Source organism: Sciurus carolinensis, chromosome 8 (assembly GCF_902686445.1).
Source record: "Sciurus carolinensis chromosome 8, mSciCar1.2, whole genome shotgun sequence".
NCBI lineage: Eukaryota > Metazoa > Chordata > Mammalia > Rodentia > Sciuridae > Sciurus > Sciurus carolinensis.
The window spans coordinates 77,203,865-77,223,216 of NC_062220.1; the positions used below are offsets into that span (position 1 = coordinate 77,203,865).

Below are 19,352 nucleotides of genomic sequence, written 5' to 3' on the forward strand. Positions count from 1 at the left end.
TTTGACTTTGTTTTCTTGTCTTCTAAGATTTTATTCATTCATTTAATGTGTATTTATTGACTGTCTACTAGGTGCCAGGTACTGGACTGGGTCCTGGGCGGTTCTTTTGATTCAAAGGATGTTAGAAATTTTCCTGGTCACTAAGTGTGTGTGTGTGTGTGACTGTCTGTCTTGAACCAGCATACACCTTTTCCCTATCAATCTTCCCTTTTCTCCTTATCACTGTCTACCTAACTGGTGCCACTCTCTATTCTAAGGGGCTCTATATGTTATTTCCTGACCCACACTCCTTCCTCTTACCCTGCATTCAATCCTTATTAATTCTCAGCCTCACTCTCTCACTTATTTTCTACATAGCAATAGATAATAAAAGGCTTACCCAAATAGTTCAATTTTTTTTTTTTTTTTGTACTGGGTATTGAATCCAGGGGTGCTTAACCTCTGAACCACATCCCCAGCCCTTTTTGTTTTTATTTTGAGACAGGGTCTCACTAAGTTGCTGAGGCTGACTTGGGATCTTCCTGTCTCAGCCTCCCATGTCACTGGGATTAAAGGCATGTGCCATCATGCCCAGCCCAAATATACCTATTCTTTTTTTTGTATGTAGATTGGAGGGAAGTGGGTACCAGGGATTGAACTCAGGGGCACTCAACCACTGAGCTACCTCAAACCTATTTTGTATTTTATTCAGAGAGACAGAGTCTTACTGAGTTTCTTAGTGCCTCGCCATTGCTGAGACTGGCTTCCAACTCATGATTTTTCTGCCTGAGCCTCCCGAGTCACTGGGATAACCAGCGTTGCCCCACCACACCAAGTTATACCAATTCTTAATGATGGGGTTCTCAACTAATATCAGTTGTCTTCCCTGTTACAGTAGTTTAATAATTAAAATAGCAGAACAATTAAGTCATTTAAGATATGACATACATACGCAAATAAAATTTTCATAAATTTCACCAACCATTTAAAATAATATTTAAAAATGGGCATGCAGAATGCTGATGGTATAGTTATAGTATGTTACTTTACTCTCAGGAGGTCTTGACAGGCAAAACGATTACGTTAGTCTTTGGCATTTTAAGGTTATTGAACTCATTTATTTTATCAGGTATACAGAGATCTATATAATAAATTATATTTAGGAAAATAATTTCCCTTTTTACTATATTAACAAAAAAGTGTTGCCTTTCTAGATAAATAGTTTGTCTGGTTCAGCTTAAGTTGAATTAGTTAACTTAGGTAAATAATGATGGACACTTGGCTGGTACTCAACATATCTGTTAAGAAATGAATGAACTTGGAAAGTAAGTCAGTGTTTGAGAACTTGAAATTATACTATGGTTGATTTCAATTTGTTTGCTAATTCACATTACCAAATAGTGGTCAAGTAATTTGTGATTATACTGATAATTTTGAATTAAACGTGGGGCAAATGATTTTGTTAACTGGAAAGATAAGAACCAACTCTGAGAATTTTTCATTCAGAAAATTTTTTTTGTATATGAACATATATTAGTTTCTTAGTACAAAGTAAAATAGTAAGTAGAAAAGTAAAAACGTTTTCTAAACCTGTAGCCAATGACAAGTCTAGATTATGATGTCTAAAACTAGTTATTTCCAGAATCATTATAGCAAGGACATGATTAGCCAAAATTCTTAGAAGCTGGGATAAAGTAACATTTTCTGAATAACCTTCTATAAAATCATTCCAAATTATTTTCTTGCCTTAATAAACAGAAGACTGGGAATCAGAGCAAATACTGAGTTATCTTACATTGCTTTTAGGATACCATTATGACATATTGATCAATAATTTTCTAATTACCAAATTATAGATATCAAATCAATTTCCCACTATTTCTACAAAAGATGCCAAAATTGTTATTATTTGAGGGCTAGTTTGATTCACTGCCTAAAATCAACTGGTTCCTTTTTTTTAAGTCAAGTTTGAAGTCATATACAACAAACATCTAGTTAATTATTTGCTTCATATGAGACTATTGGTGAAAATACCAGATATTTAAAACAATCCAAGTGACTGAATTTAGAAAATAAAATGAGATTACAGTACCTCTTGACAGTGTCTGTGCAGGTCTCTTTTCCTTTCTGATTGCAATGGCAAGGCTGGAAGAAACTGTGATAAGTAAGAGGAAGAGGGCCAAAGCTGAGTGTAACATCACGTCTTCCAGAGAACCCCTCAGAAGAAGCTAGATGACAAAAGGCATTTTCAGTATCTAGTGGGTTCCTTCAGGCTGTGATTAAAAGACACTGGCTAAGAACTGGACAGAACCTGTGCTGACAGGTCACTCTATGATTTCACATGGTGTAACCTCCTACAACTTTGGTTCACCATTTTATTTTAAAAATATTTTTAAAATTGCAGATGTCAAAAAGTCAGGTTCTGGACCTCCTGGTCATGGTGAGATGTAGTTGAAAGAGAACAGGGTGACGACCCCACAATCCTGCTTCTGGATTGCCCTGTAGTGCACGCGGCCCCACAGTGAGACTCAAAGAAGATGGAGTTAATCACATTTAAACTACAAAGTGCAATGCAAAGGTGACTTTAGCATGCAGGGATGCTAGTCACCTTTTTTGTATTTCAATTCTTCTGAACTTAATAGTCGATAAAACACTCTAACTCTATACCAAAATAAGATTAGGCACCAACAAATGTTGCTTAAAATGGAAATCAGGAAAAATTGAGTATGGATGAGTCTTATCTCTCAGTGCTTCGCAGTCGCATGTCTTTCTCGTCCTTTCAACAATTACTCAACCTTTTGCCCCTCAGTTTATAAATTCAGCCCTTTTTAAAAGCCAAGCATTGTCACATTGCTATGAATTAAATGTACATATAAATAATCAAAATAAATGTAACTATATCCTTCGCATTTATATATTCACTTAATTTCATTCAGTCATTTTTCTCATGGACTTGTGTTATTCAGTAGCGAATTCCCCACCAAAATGATGAGATTCCCTGACCAAAATACAGTGAAAGACTGTTTATGGATCCTGCTCAAACATGGAAGTTACTATATTTAACTGTAATAGGTAAGGAAAGTTGAAAGATTAGTAAAACACAATGACAGCATTGGCAAAACATCTGTAATACTCTAGTCAATGTCAAATAGCAATTGTAGCACGGGGGAAGCAGCAACTCAGCAGTGAAGTTTACAGATTCCAGGTTTCTGCAGACATTTCCTCATTCCTTGCGTTCTAGTATTTTCTCTTTTGTAGTGGTGTATATCATGTTTCCTCTCTGAATTGACAATGTTTGCCTCTGCTTTATTTAAATTATTTCCCTTCCCGTTTATTACTTTGTAGTCAGGCACTAAAAACCCTTGTCAAACTGTAACCACAGAATCTGATAAGGATTCCAATTTAAGTTCCTATTACTTATTAAACCAATAAACATTTCAGAATGTCATGTTGTTCCTTAAGGACTGGTTATCTTGTATCTTAAAAGTGGAATCAAAGAGAAGGTAGATTTTAGTAAGGGATAGAGACAGCTGATGCAGGGACACAAATCCCAGCGTGGGAAGAGCAGGTTTAGTCAGGTTGAGAGGTGCAATGGAGAAACTGAAGCACCATTAGGTTACAGTCTTTTTTTTTTTTTAGTTGTTGATGGACTTTTAGTTTTTTAAAAATTTATTTACATGTGGTGCTGAGAATTGAACCCAGTGCCTCATACATGCTAAGCAAGTGCTCTACCACTGAACCATAGCCACAACCCCAACCCCTAGAATGAAGTCCTAACCTGAGTCAGTAGCTTCTGTGGATGAGCTACAGTAGGCCAAACAAAGAAAAAACCCTGAAACTTAAGAAACTGTTAAGAGCTTCTGTTCATTTTCCTTGAAAAGAGGATCTCAAACTGCCTTCACATTCTTCTGTGATCTTGGATGGGAAGAAGAGCTAGGAAAAGTTACTCTAGAGAAAGCATTAGAAAGGTTCTCTGTTAGGAGCAGAGATAAATGATGGAATCTAAATTAAAAAATAGAAAGCATAACTTTATCATATCTGCTATTTAAAACCTGCCAAGTTTAGCGTTGAATGGGAACTAAATCATTTTTAATTTCAAGCATTTTTATACAATTGTCAAATAGTTTCTACTTTCAAAATAAAAATCTTAATTTCCTGTTTTATATTGTTGGTTAAAATAGATATTAACTATATTCTATGACAGCAATACAACTTGAATTTTTTTTTTTTTTTAATGAACAATACTTGCATTGGTAAAGTATGTCTTGCTGAGGGGTCCTTCACTCCCACTTGCAAGTCTAAGCTGCTTGGGGTACAGCTGAATATGACATTGCAGTAACTTATGTACCGTGGAAGCACATAACAAAATATGTAAAATTGGGTTTTATAAACTGGCCAGTTAGTGTTTTCCTAACCTAGGATATTACTTTTCAAAAGTAGTTCAACCTAAATCATTCACTTGTGTATTGTTAAAAATTTCTGTTTTAAAATAAAACAAAAACTTAAAATGTACAATAAAAGAACCATTGTTACTTCTAGTATAACTTTTACAGTCATTTTTTGAATAATTAGAGTTTACATCGTTACTATAAATGAAGAATAAAACTATGAAACCACAGGAAATTCAGAAGAAAGATACAATTTCATTTCACTCTCCCACCCTTTACTTTCAAAGAGCAAAACCAGATCATTTAAATATAATAGAGAATGACCCCTGATTTAAGTAATCTGCAAGTTGCTTGCTTACCTGAACTGGCCAGTGCTCTTCTTAGAAGTGTATTCTGGATGTTTCTGGTTAAAAAAGGGTGTGGATTTATAGACACACACACACACACACACACACACACACACACACACACACACACACCTGACCTACAATCTCACCTATAGAAACAGGAGCCTTGTCACCAGCAAACTTACCAGACCAGGGTTGTCTGAGAAACTCTGTATGTCTTTCCAGTCTCATGCTTCTCTCAGCAGAAAAGCTTTCGTTCTTTCTCCAAATTAAGATTGAATGTCCTCATAAAATGAGGCCAAAGACCATCTTTGTATTCTTTTCCCCCTACCTTTTATTTCCCAAGGTAATTTAATGTTTGGCTGGAGTTCAGCACCAAAAAAAAAAAAAAAAAAAGAAAAGAAAAGAAAAAAGGGAATGAATGTAGAAACTGTGTACGCCATTGTTCTCCATGAGCGTTCTGGGAGGTTTACAGATTAGATATAAAGCAAATAGAAATTCCTAAGGGTTACTCTGTTTACAGGAATATAATTAACCACTACAGAGATCAGATCCTTTTTTTTCTGAGAGAAAATGAAATAAAACTGGTGTTTTAAAATTCAATACTTTCATAATTTGATTACTCTTTACAATCTTTTTGTGCAAAAAAAATTTATCTATTAGATATTACATTTATCTATTAGATATTATTTAATTATTTAAAATGATCTAAAGCAGGAGTGACAATTCTGGTCCATTTGTTTTGTGTAGCTCAGGAAGCTGAGAATTCTTTTTATATTTTTAAATGGATGGGAAAAAAATCAAAGGAAGAATCATATTTTGTGATATATGAAAATTGTATGAAATTTGAATTTTAGTGTCCACAACTCTCTGGTTTGGTGGATGAAGTACAGCCTTGTTCTTTGCTCACATATCATCTGTGATTGCTTTTATGCTGCAACAGCAAGGCTGAATCTGTGTAACAGGAGCTGTGTGGCCTGCAAAGCCCCAAATAGTTACCAAATGACCCTTTATAGAACATGTTTGTTAATCCCTAATCCAGGTTTTTATTCTTAAATTCTTTCCTTCCTCCTTTCCTCTCTTTGTCCCTCCCTTCCTTTCTCTAATTTGTCTATTTTCTCTGAGTATATTAACAAATGCAGTTCTAAAATATTGGAATGATGACTTTCTTATTCTTGGAATTAGGGAGAGTATGATTCTAGTGCTTTTCTTTATGCACAGCGCTGAATTTGGTTTACCATGTTAAGAAGGTAGCCATTATTCCTATACTACATCCTTAAAAGCACAAATTGATTGTTTACAAAGACTGATATATGGATTTCCTTGTTTGATTTAAAAGGCTTATCATTTTTCAAATGGAAACATTTTTATGATGCTGAAGAGATCTCATGTAGCCAGGCTGTATTATTCTTTTACTGTACTACTGATTTGTGTTATCATCTAATTGTGCTTTCTTCCTTAAACAGGACTTTTCCCTGGAACATGCTATTCAAATGTGAGTCTTCCTGCTGGGGTTAAGAAGTTGGACCTATAATTTTAATTTTAAATTCAGGATTTATAAAGCAAAGAAACAGTTGCACTATAATTTCTGAATTTCACCGTTAGTGATAGGACTGGTAAAATTTTCAACTCGTTCTTGATTGGGAGTGGTTTAAGACTAGATCTCAAAATATTCTGTCATCTTTGTTTAACTTTGCATGTAATACTTGCTTTGATAGATCATCACTTGAGAACAAGCAAGAGGAAGCCAAGTATTTATGGGGTAGAGAAATTAGGTTGAATCAGGTGATCAGTCTTTGGGTCTCTCCCACTAGTGTGAAATGTAATTTAATGTAATTTATCCTCTAACCCAGCACAACTTTGAGAGCAAAAAGAAGTAATAAGTCATTGGGATTATAAAATTTTAAAATAATATTTTGAAATATTGATTTATTGTATAATAGATTACAAATAGTTTTACTAAAGAGTATGTTCAGTAGTAAAATTCTTTAAAATATGTATATGTACATTAAACAAAATTAAAAAAATATTTTGGGTACATTTATGTTAATCATTTTTTAAACTCTACTTCTCTGAAACCAGGTGACTGATTTTGTCCCCCCCTAAGAATTTTCTGGTATTAATTTTCCTTTTTTTTTTTAATGTGATCTTGTATTTATTTTTCAAAAAATTTTCACCATCTTAGAAGTTGTCCCTATGGTTATCATATTAGGAAATGTCAATGGCTCATCTGATACTTCTTTGTAGATCATACTATTTTTAATTAAGGAAATACTCTTTCCATAGGTGCTGGGTTACCTACTAAGTTTAAGATAATTTGGTTTGATGGAGGATAGCTTCAATTCTAATTTTAATCTTATTGAAATATTATTTTAATACTGTATTTTAGTCTAAATTTAGAATAACTTCTTCAACAGAAAGTTTTATAAGATGAAAGATGTAAAATAAGTCATCTCTTTATAATTATTTTCAAATTTTCATTGTTTTAAGCTATAAAATTATAGATAATATCATTCTAGGCAGCAACAGAATATAAATGTGTCTAATTATATGCTCTTAATGAATCAATATATCCCAGAATCAGGATTGAGTTTTTCAAGGGTAGTGACCCATATTTTTACAAGTTTAATTGGTCACATAAATTCAAAAATTAAATTTAGGATTAGGATTACCTATTTGCTCTGTGTATGTGTGTATATACATAAAAAGACTGAGAGTGGAAAGCAGGTTTCCCACCAGTCTGTGTGTCTCCTTCATAGAGGCACTCATTCTGATTAACTTCTTGAACCTTCATCTATATATATATTTTCTCTATATTCAAACATAAGCATATTCATTTATCATCTATCATCTCTGTGTACACCTTTCTATTTATATCTTTCTATAAATACTTCTGAATCTAATTTTTTTTAAATTTAATAAATATTGAAGATTGTACCTTATCAGTACAGGTATTTATGAAACCACTTAGTAAATGAAAGAGAAAGGATATCTTGTCGAGAGTATTTAATCCGTCTCTATTTTCCAAATCCATCAGAGGCAAAAACTTTCCTTGAAAATAAGGAATCATTAAAAAAGACTCTGAATTAAAGAAATAGATGCCTCCAGAATTTGTTAATGAGTGATATTATACCAATCATTTAGAAACAATATTTTTACAAGCCTCATGTTCAGTTTCTATAAGCTGCACATTCTTATTCTGTCAAGAATGGTTACATTTCCTGTTGCAAAATAGTAATTTTCCATATCCAGTAAGTACCTCAAGTCCCTGAACTTTTAGTGTAGTACATCTAAACAATAAACTTGGTATTTTCACAGTATGGATATAATGAAGTTTTCTCCTTGGTACTGTGAACTAACTAACAATACTAGAAATTCAAATCCTTCTGTAAGGCCCTTGTTATAGCCTGTGGTGATGATTCTAGTACTTTTTTCTTAGAAAACTCCCATGTCTTGAATTTTTCTTCTCATGATGGGAAATTGATGCCCTAAACTGGTCAGTTTTCCTGGGGTTCAGTTAGGGAGGCTCTGTTTTGAAAGGTATGGGTGAAATTAAAATGAAATATGCAGAGCTGGGTCTGCCATAGCAAGTCTGAAGAAAGATCCAGAAACAGTTCTTAAATGGTTGGAGAGTAGATACACATAGTGGGAAGGAGAAGGCAGAGCCAGAGAGTCACAGAGCCAGGGAAATGTGGGAGATAAGCAGGGGATCTGGGTTACACAGGGGTCAGGCTCTTGGGAAATGGTTTGAGAGTTAGCTCCCCTTTAAGGACTGGGGAGAATGTGGATATGGTCTTACCATGTGATTAAAGGAAGAGGATCTTGTTAAAATGGCTGGCTAAGTATCTTGGTGGTAGAGTACTTGTATAGCATGCATGAAGGCCTGGGTAAAATCCCCCGTGCCACACAAAGATGGCAAACACAACATTTATAATGCATCAATTAAGATTTCAAGGTTATACTGTAAAAACTAAGTATATCACAAGCTGCATATGTGAAAATACCAACCCATAGAATAAACCACATTTGTAGTTAACTCAAAATCTTTGTATAGGGAATCATTTTTATTTTGATAACTTCAAAAATTCAAATAGAGTAGTGTTCAATGAAGCAGGATATAGTTCCCCCAGTTGATCTTCCACTTCACACAACCAAATGTAATATTTGGTTAAGGATCTTAGGGGCTAAATATTGTACATACAAACCCACAATGAAAATTTATGTTCAAAGACATATTTCCAAAACTCAAGTAAATTGCATGTTATAACTTATATAATCACAAATTTATATTTTGTGTGCTTTGTGATTAGTCAGTATACTAATAGTCCTCAGTCCTGCCAAAGCTCTTCATGCATTTCCCTCTTAATTGATATGGGATTTTAAGGTTCATATTTTTATATTAACTATATAACCCTTTTAAAGGGTTGCTGTATTAAATACATTTGGTGCTTATTTAGGACTGCTTTTCTTTCATTTGGGTCTTTTTTCTGACAGATACTGATTTGGCTTAATTATTCCCTTTCTTCAGTGCTATTTCATATTTTGGGGAGATAGGCCCCATTGCTAGCCCAGAGAGAAACCTCAATTAGGGTCTGTTTCAGTGATTATCAACCAGGGACATTTGACAATGTCGGGGGAGATTTTTGGTTGCTACAATTGGGAATGGTGCATTTTAAACTCCTTACAATGCACAGCACAGCTCCTCACAACAAAGACTTGGAATGTCAGAAGTGCTGAAGTTGAAAACCCCTGGTCTATTTTATTTTAACCCAAACATGGTGCTCCCCTTCCTGAAAAACTGTTTATCTATAAACAATGTAGTGTAATTCTTGCCTATGAAATACGGGGGGTAAATCCAGGGGAAGTTTTTAAAAATTTTTTTCCCTCAATAAAAATCAGTAAATGTAAAGAAAATGGTCCCTTTTATCCTTTGGAAATGATCATGTCTGGAAATGTGGCAGTCAATTTGATATCATGGGGGTGGTTAAGAAGGACAAAGTCGATGTACTTTAAAGAGCCTGAAAGATTAAAAACAGCTAGTTCCTATAAGTGCTTTCCCCCACCTTATCTAGTTGATTATTGATTTTCATTCTGTTCAGTCTTTTCTTCCTGGATAACTTGTTCTGTGTATATTGGAAATCTGTCATGGTTTTCTGTGGATCCTTTATAATTTTCATCTTTTCTGCCTCTTTCTCAGTGTCATGGATTTCCCAGGTTTATTTTCTAACCAACTGATTTGATTTTTGTAACATTCAGTTTATTCTTAATTAACTCCATTGTAGTAAAAATGTCAACAATCAAATTTTTCCATTTTCAAATTGTTCTCTGACTATATATTTAGTTTGTTTTTCAATTTATTTGTTTTTTTTTATTTTTACAAACTGCATTTTGATTCATTGTACACAAATGTGTGTATGCTAAGATCCCTTTGTAAGGGTTGCCTCCAGCTATTAACTGACTGACTTCAGTTCCCAAGGCCAGCATATTTGCCAGGTTTATGCTATGGGTATCTTGCCATTCTGTGAAGTTCAGGTCTTATGAACTTCCTGGAAACTCTAGCAGAATTGAAATTTTCTCCTGTACACCATCCAGTGGCTTAGCCCGTAGCTTTCTTTAATATGTATTAGATTATGGGCCTATCAATCCTTTCTTACTTTGATCTTGCTTACACTTGGTTTTCATGAATTTTCAGTTTTGCAAAGTAGACTTTTCTGTCATTTCCAGGAGGGTATGATTCCCTCTCCCAATATATTCAAAGGAGAATTTAGAAGACTGTAGACTTCGATTGCCATTTCATATTGAAAGTTACCATTAATCCCACTTTAAATTAAACCTAAAATGGGTTGAGGGACTTGCCCAAGCTCACCATAAGCAGAAGAGCCTGGTTTCAACTTTAGATATTTTGAATCTGAATTTTGTGTTCTTTCCACTCTGGACAGCAGTCTCTGCAGCTGTTGGTAGTGGGTTCCTAGGGAAGGTGAGCCTGGGTGGGGAACTGCTTCTGCAATGTTGTGTGGAAGAAAAGCAAGAACACGGAAGGAGACTGCGCCCCTCACAGGTGGCCACTAACTTTAGTCCCACGTTTCAGGATGCCGTTGCTGTCATTTTCACCAGTGCCCTATTGGTTGTCATGACAGCTTATTACTTCTAGGAGTGATGTGAGGAACAACGATCATGGTGTTACTTGCCCTCTGCATCTAGTCTCCCATTGTTCTGTTCCAGGGCCAGGACGTCTGGATCCAAATCAAGATCAGCAGCTGCTGTGCCCCCGGGCAAGTTAGTAACGTAAGTACAAATGATAATATTCCAGAATCGTTAAAAAGATTATACAGGAAAGAACATGAAAAGTAATTGAAAGCAGATAGTACCTTTCCAGACGTGTGCCTCCTCTGGACCTGGCTTTTTTGTAATTATTGGAAATAGATAATAGAAAAGTCTGCTGCTCTCTTTTTTGGAAGGAAAAAAAAAAAAGGAATATAAAAAATGATAGTTGATGATAAATTTATAATAACTATTTGCTCCTCTTATTTGTTATAGAACTCCTATTCAACTAAATCCACTAAGCCCAAGCACTAAGTAAGGATAAACGAATATAATATTGGGTATTTTCCCAAACTATATGATTTTGTAAGGGTGACACTTATCTCAAGATGAGAGACAGGACTTTTTCCCCCCAGTACTGGGGATTGAACTCAGGGGTGCTTTACTACTGAACTACATTCCAAGTCCTTAAAAATTTTGAAAGCTGAAACAGGGTTTCACTAATTTTCCTATGCTGGCCTTGAACTTATGATCCTCCAGCTTCAGCCTCCCAAGGAGATAAGGTAATAGATATATACCACCATGCACAGCAGCAGCCAGTTTTGAAAATTTATAATTCAAAATGTTTCAAGTACTAATTCCATTTTAAGTAAGTTTGTGTCACTTTTGTTTGTTTTTGTTGGCCCAACAAATTCTCCTAGTGAATGTCTTGTCTACTAAGAGGCTGAATTTCCAGCCGGAGGAATCCAGTCATTTTGGAAACTTGACAAGGGCTGAGCTGAAGATAATCTCTGATTCTGACATTAGATGTCAGTACAATCAAAGGAAAACAGAGCAAATGGGCAGTGAAGTGGAATTTGGACAAATAGAGAAAGGTTTTTTAAATTGCGGTACGGAGCACCTGGATGAGAACTGAGACTGTATGATTTGTAATGATATCCACATTGCGGGGGGAGAAGGAGGAGCATCTTTATGTATGGCAACTGCATCTGTTTACCTGAAACACTGTTTAGGAACAACTCCTAACCACTTTGCTTGTGTTGTAATTTTTCCCTCTAATAGATGATATAATGATAGAGGCCCCAAGGATTTTCAAAGCAGAATAATCCTAATAGGTTATTGATGAAGATTTCACTAGATTGCTGAGAGTCTAGTTCTTCTAATGAGCTATTATTTTGTTTTTTTTTTTTTTTGGGTGCTGGGGATCGAACCCAGGGCCTTGTGCTTACAATGCAAGCACTCTACCAACTGAGCTATCTCCCCAGGCCCTGAGATATTTTTAAACCTTAAATCTCTAAGGTATTGGGAATTGTACCTAGAGCCTTGGATATACTAAGCAAGTGCTCTGCCACTGTGCTATACCCTCAGCCCCTAAAAAATTTCTTTATGTAATTATCAGGTATTTCAAAAGTTCCTTTGCTCAGTAAAGAATCAAGATTCAATAACATTAAATATTTGTTTCATACTTGGAAGGTTTTTTTTTCCCCTCAAGTCAATTAACGTTTGTAACTAAGTGTGGTTACTAGGTACTTCCACATTTGTTTAGGAAGAAATCCACAAACAATTGGCAGGAAGGGGACACATATAAAGTTTCCTTTTATTGTTAAGTAAGGCAGTGAATTGAGAAGTCTATCCTTTCGAGGGATGTTGTATTCAATTTGTCTTTCCATGTATATGAATTGGCATACACTTTTGAGATAAATTCAAAATATTTCATAATTGACATGGCATAGGTACAAATGAATCAAATCTAGAGGTGATTAGGGCTTCTGGCGGGGGGCGGGGGAACTCCCTGTCTCTGTATGTATGTGTGGTGTGTGTGTAGGGTGTGTGTTGGGGAGCAGCATAATGGGGGCAATTGCTGTAGCACCTGTTTATCAGCTTAAGGGGGAAGTGATCCAACATATTAACAACTAGGATGACTGTATCAGACCTGCTAGTTGAATATCAGCCTTGTGTGTATATAATTTGATTTATCAAGGGTCCACAAGATCTCTGGTTTAGATGTTTCAAAGTTCATTCATTTTACCCTTTTGATAATGGTCCCTTACTACTAATTTTTGCATATAGTGGCCTTAGTGATGAGAAGGCTGTACATGAGGTGGGGGAGGGAGACTGAAAAATATAAAGAAACATTGGTCTATGAATTTCTATAACATCTTCCTTCTTCAAGATGTAGTTGAGAGCTTATTGGAATTAATTGGAATCAAGAGGCTAATGCCTAGTCAAAGTTCCAGAAAGGTAGGTTAGTATCTGACATAACAATGTTACCTTGGTAATTCTAGGAAATATAATGGTATTGGGGATAGCAAGTGAGGTTCTTAGTACTGATGATGAACACCATTTGTTTTAAAGTATCTTGAGCACTGATTATCTTCCTTTGCCCCACCTGGTAACTAATCCACTGGCTGGCATTACATGCAAACTGTTTCACATAGGCAAGTTGGAGGGGAACCACTAAACTGTAAAGGCCTAGAGACCAGGCAGTTTTCAGATCCATTGTTTGCAAGCCTTAGACTGCTAATGCACCATAGTTATCCAACTCTTATTTGACACTTGGACGATTTGTTTTTGTTTTTTCTGTTGATTGCCCTTCTTGAAAAGAAATGGACCTATGCCTTAGTCCAGTGATTCTAGTAATATTTCAAATCTGTAATTATTGAAGTTGTTCTGAATATCTGTGTCATAATTTGTAGATTCAAAACCAAACTTATAGCTAAATGATCTGGGTTATATTAATCGTTGCATGCTTTAGAACTGCTAAAGGGTATTTACACGTACATGCCTCTGCCAAGTTGTATCAATAATTATGCCAGAAGTTCACAGACAAAAGTATGCATATGTCATACTATTAAAAAGATCTAACATATTCTTCTGCACTACAACTTTAAGAATTAATACTTGCTGCCGTGATTAGGCACCTTGTCTAAGGCATTTATTGATGTAATAAAGAGCTGTACTTTTTCACTGTTATGAAAAATTACTATCTTCTGATTCTATCACTTCTCATTGTTTGCTGGTTTTTGTTTAGGATTTTCCCCCCATATTTCATTGGTGCATTGTCTTGACAATGTCTTGGCAATTCTAATTTTTAAGGTTGTTCTCATTGAACATCTGTGGATTTCACAGAGTACATAGGTTGTACTTTAGTCATGATGAGAAATACCTTACTGTTAGGGTAACTTCCAAGTGGGTAACCAGCAAGCTGTTTCAGAGCTCAGAATTTGATGTCTCAAAGACCAAATTAAGATACTAAAATTATGTGGTCGATTGTACTAAAATAGTGAGTACTGGGATTACAGGGAAGGATGACAAGTTTGAGGCCAGCATTTTAATAGAATCTATCTTAAAATAAAAATTATAAATATTAAAAACAAAAGTTGGGCACGAAACTCCTTGGTAGAGTACCCCTGGGTTAAATTCCCATTATTAAACAAAACAAAACAAAGTAAAACAACAACACCCAAATCCACAGTTAGAAGCAAGGGGAAAGGGAAGGGAAGGGTTAACATAACTTGGGAGAGATGCAGTAGGGAGGAAGGACACATTATTCACAGGCTACAGGGTACCTAAGTGTCCTGCCCCTTTCTACCGTGTCTCCCTTCTAGTGGAGGCTTATGTTCCCAAGTTGCAGTGGGAAACATGAGCTCCCAAAAGCCAACACGTTCCATGTGGGAGACAAGGGGCAAAACATCTGAGCAGCAGCGGTTGCCAAATAGAACTTGTTTTTATAATCATGGGTCAAATAACATGAACCCAAATGAGTGTCACTCATGGGTGACTGATTTAAGGACATTACCAGAGGTAGAATGATTTGAATCTAGGAAAATATATTTAATATTTTTTGTTGGTATTTAATTTGAATACAGTAAAATATATTTCATTTAAAATGATCTTTTAATGACTTTGAGAAAAGGCTATAACCACGTAGCCACTAGCACCGTAAAGAAATAGATTGTTTCTATCCATCACCAAAATTCCCTTGTGCCACTGTGCAATCTCCCACCCTTAAGACCAAACGCTACCCTATTTTCTGTATCTATAGATTAATCTTGTCACTTCTAAATAAAATTATATAGGATATGGTCTTTTATATTTAGCTTCGTTTGCTAACCACAGTGTTTTTGCTATTTATCTAAGGTATTGCAGGTCACATCGTTCATTTATTGTCATTTCTTGTTGACGAGTACTATCCCATCATATAAATATAGCACTTTTTTCCCCCCACTCACTTATTGTTGAGCATTACATCTGTTATTAGTTTTGGGTTATTATGGATGAAGCTGCTATGCATATATAAGTACCTGACTTTGTATGGATACGTTTCATTTCACTCTAGTACATGCCTTCAAGTGGAATTTCAGAGTCACATCTTCATGATCTGTTTAGTAAGAATCTACTGAACTGTTTTCTGAAATGACTGACCAATGTACATTGCCATCAGCGGTTCCATATACTGACCAGCACTTGGTATTGTCAATCTTTTTAACTTTAGGCATTCCATGGATAAGTAGCAGTGTCTCCTTATAGTTTTAATTTGCATTTCTCTAATGACTAATGATGAGTATCTTTTCATTTACCTAGAACTCATTCATATACAATGGTGTAAAATCTATTAAACATTTTTCCTATATTTGAAAAATTAGATTTTTTTCTCAGTTGTTTAGTGTAATTTTATATTCTAGAGATAGCCTGTCAGAGGGAATTTTATCTCCTCTGCTGTGGGTACCTTGCTTTTTCATTTTCCTTACTATGTCTTACTCAGAGCAGAAATTTTAATTTTTATGAAGTCTAATATATTGTTTAAAAAATTTTGTGCTTGTGTTTTTTGTATTCTAAATAATTTCTGCCTACATTGGTATTGTAAAATCATTTTTCTTATGCTTTTAGAAATTTTATAGTTTTAGTTTTCAAGTTTCTGCTCACTTTTAGGTAATTTTCAAGTGTTTTTTGGGTGAAGAATTGATGTCCATTTTGTGGCTATGTAGTTGTCTGGCACTGTGTTACAAAGACCAGACTTTCTCCTCTGAATTGCCTTGGTGGTTTGTCACGAATTCATTGACAGTACATATGTGTGTCTGTCTCTGGACACCTCTGTCCTGTTCCATCGATCTATACGTTTGTCTTTATGCCAGTGCCAATTCTCTTGATTTTTGCCATATATTAAATGTTGAAATTGGACAGTGTAAGTAGTCTTTCTTTTTAAACTTGTTTTGGCTCTTCTAGATCATTCACCTTTTTGTATTAATATTAGACCCAGTTTGTCAATTTCCATACACGTGCACATTCACACACAAAGACTAGGGACTTTGAGCATCTACTGAATCTACTGATGAATTTGGGAAAATTTTAAAAATTGAGTCTTCTGAGCCATTGACATTATATACCTATTGTTGTCTTTAAGTCTTCCTTAATTCCTTTGAGGGATGTTTGAGTATATGGATCTTGCATATATTTTGTTAAAATCATCATGAGTTATTTCATGTTTGTAAATGTCATTGTAAATGGTTTTCTCTTGCTCATTTTCTAATTTCATGCATTTTCTAATTTGGTTGATTTTGAATATTATTCTTATATCCTGTGTCCTTGTTATATTCACTTAGTAGTTTTAGTAGATTTTTTTGTAGATACTTCGGGATGTCCTATCATATGTATGACCTTATTTATAGAGATAGTTTTGCCTTGCCAATCTCTGCTTTTTATTTATTTTTATTATTGTGTCTCCAGCACAATTTTGAAGAGAAGTATTTATTTATTTATTTATTTATTTTTTACGTTAACATAGGGTAATGATGTTTATTTTATTTTTCCCCTCCCCCCACCCCTCCCACCCCTCTTTTCCCTCTACACAGTCCTTCTTTCCTTCATTCTTTCCGCTCTCCTTAGCCTAACTCTAAACCTAACCCTAAACCTAATGCTAGCCCCTCCCACCCCCCATTATATGTCCTCATCCGCTTATCAGCGAGATCATTCGTCCTTTAGTTTTTTGAGATTGGCTTATCTCACTTAGCATGATATTCTCCAATTTCGACCATTTGCCTACAAATGCCATAATTTTATCATTCTTCATTGCGGAGTAATATTCCATTGTATAAATATGCCACAGTTTCTTTATCCATTCATCAATTGAAGGGCATCTAGGTTGGTTCCACAATCTGGCTATGGTGAATTGAGCAGCAATGAACATTGATGTGGCTGTATCTCTGTAGTATGCTGATTTTAAGTCCTTTGGGTATAGGCCAAGGAGTGGGATAGCTGGGTCAAATGGTGTTTCCATTCCAAGCTTTCTGAGGAATCTCCACACTGCTTTCCAGAGTGGCTGCACTAATTTGCAACCCCACCAGCAATGTATGAGTGTTCCTTTTTCACCACATCCTCGCCAACACCTATTGTTGCTTGTATTCTTGATAATCGCCATTCTAATTGGGGTGAGATGAAATCTTAGGGTAGTTTTGATTTGCATTTCCCTTATTACTAGGGATGTTGAACATTTTTTCATATATCTGTTGATTACTTGTACATCTTCTTCTGTGAAGTGTCTGTTCATTTCCTTAGCCCATTTGTTGATTGGATTATTTGTATTCTTCGTGTAGAGTTTTTTGAGTTCTTTATAGATTCTGGAAATTAGCGCTCTATCTGAGGTATGGTTGGCAAAGATATTCTCCCACTCTGTAGGCTCTCTCTTCACATTTCTGATAGTTTCCTTTGCTGAGAGAAAGCTTTTAAGTTTGAATCTATCCTAGTTGTTGATTCTTGCTTTTATTTCTTGTGCTATGGGAGTCCTGTTAAGGAAGTCTGATCCTAAGCCAACAAGTTGAAGATTTGGACCTACTTTTTCTTCTATAAGATGCAGGGTCTCTGGTCTGACTCCGAGGTCCTTGATCCATTTTGAGTTGAGTTTTGTGTAGGGTGAGAGTATTTAAAGCAGTGTTTAAAGTTGTTTACCTTGCTCCCCATTTTAGGGTAAATCTTCCATAGTTAAGAATGATGTTAACCAAAAGTTTTTCATAGATGACTTTTCATCAGCTTGAGGCATTACTATTTTATTACTAGTTTCTTGATCATTTCTTTTTAAAATCATGAATGGCCTCCTAAAATGCCAATGTATGCATTTTTTTTAAGTTGACATTCATCCAAAGACTTAAGGCAACCCTCCTATGTATTTCTGCAGCTCTTACTCTACAGAATTCTTCCTCAGTATAACTTCCACGAATTCTAACACTGATGACACCTTTGGACCTTGGACACTTTTCTTCTTAACTGTTATTGTTTCCCTTCCTTGTGCTGTTCTAGAAATGACCTCCAGTCAAAAATCTGGGATTACTGTAGAATTCACATTATCATTTCCCCTTTATCAGGAGTTGTCTTCTCTACTGCTTGTTTGTACAATGCATGAAAACAGTTATTTTAATATTTTGGTCACTTGTCTTATTGTCTTGTAACAGTTGCTTTATACAAAAGAGTAGAAATATGTACCTTATGAATAGTTAATATGCTTACTTAATCCTTCTATTTCCACAAGTAATGCACTTGGGATTTTTAAATTTCCTGTTCTCTGAAATCTGTGTAAAAACACACATATGTGCTGCTTGCTACTTCACTTATCTTAGCTAACATGTCTCACAGGTTACTTACTTGCTATACTGAACACATCTTACACACATTTTCAATCACTTCTTTTGTTCCCTCTAACAATTTATCATATGTTTTAGGTTTAAAATTTTCAAGTAGCTATTGAGAATTGTGATGACTACTATTATATAATGATTATTTTCTCCACAGATGTAAGCCTGTGGGTGTCTTCTTAGATATAAGAAAAGAATACTTTAAAGTTTTGAGTCACTGAAATTCATGGTACATTATGAGACCAGTTCAGTTTTGGTCAAGCCTTATTGGCATAATCTTTTCCTACTAGGGTTATTCAGGTCAGGGTTATTTCACAAAATTGTTCTGGGTCTTTTTTTCTAATATAAACATTTTTCTAAATCTGATTCAAATTTTAGGAAACAAAGACTATCAAGGGTGCTTTATGATGCATTTACTAAATCTATTTGGCCTGGCTGGATACAATTGTGAAAACAAAGATTGAGTTAATTTTTTTTATTTTTACAGTCTAACCTCCTTTCCAGAGTTCTGTAAAAATTCAGATCCCTCTGACCTCTATGAACTCTGACCCCTATCTTCTAATTTTAAAATGCTCCTTTACTTGTTCTGTCCCTGGCAAGGTGAAATTATGATTTGGGTCAAGGGTAAAGTTATTATGGGTTATTGGATTAAAGGAATGGAGTTGTTTGTGAAGCCATGGAGGTTAAAAGCTTTCGTTTCCTCATGCTTTCCCTCTGTTTGGTTGCTGCTCTCATGGTGTTTACATGAGAAG

General features: G+C 35.1%; 1 protein-coding gene across 4 annotated transcripts in view; it reads right to left on the reverse strand.

The window, feature by feature from the left end:
* Positions 1 to 5,064, reverse strand: part of Agr3 (anterior gradient 3, protein disulphide isomerase family member) — a 35,911-nt gene extending 30,847 nt beyond the window's left edge. For 2 of the 4 annotated variants that reach the window (XM_047559918.1, XM_047559917.1), the window contains exons 1-2: positions 4,900 to 5,064; positions 2,072 to 2,134 (exon numbers count right to left, since the gene is read on the reverse strand). In XM_047559918.1, the coding sequence (XP_047415874.1) occupies positions 2,072 to 2,134; positions 4,900 to 4,945 (109 nt within the window). In that variant the 5' untranslated portion in view covers positions 4,946 to 5,064. Of the gene's footprint in view, positions 1 to 2,071; positions 2,208 to 4,726; positions 4,771 to 4,899 lie in introns of all 4 variants that reach the window. The other 2 variants (XM_047559919.1, XM_047559920.1) reach the window with 2 other exon arrangements.
* Positions 5,065 to 19,352: the final 14,288 nt, after the last annotated feature.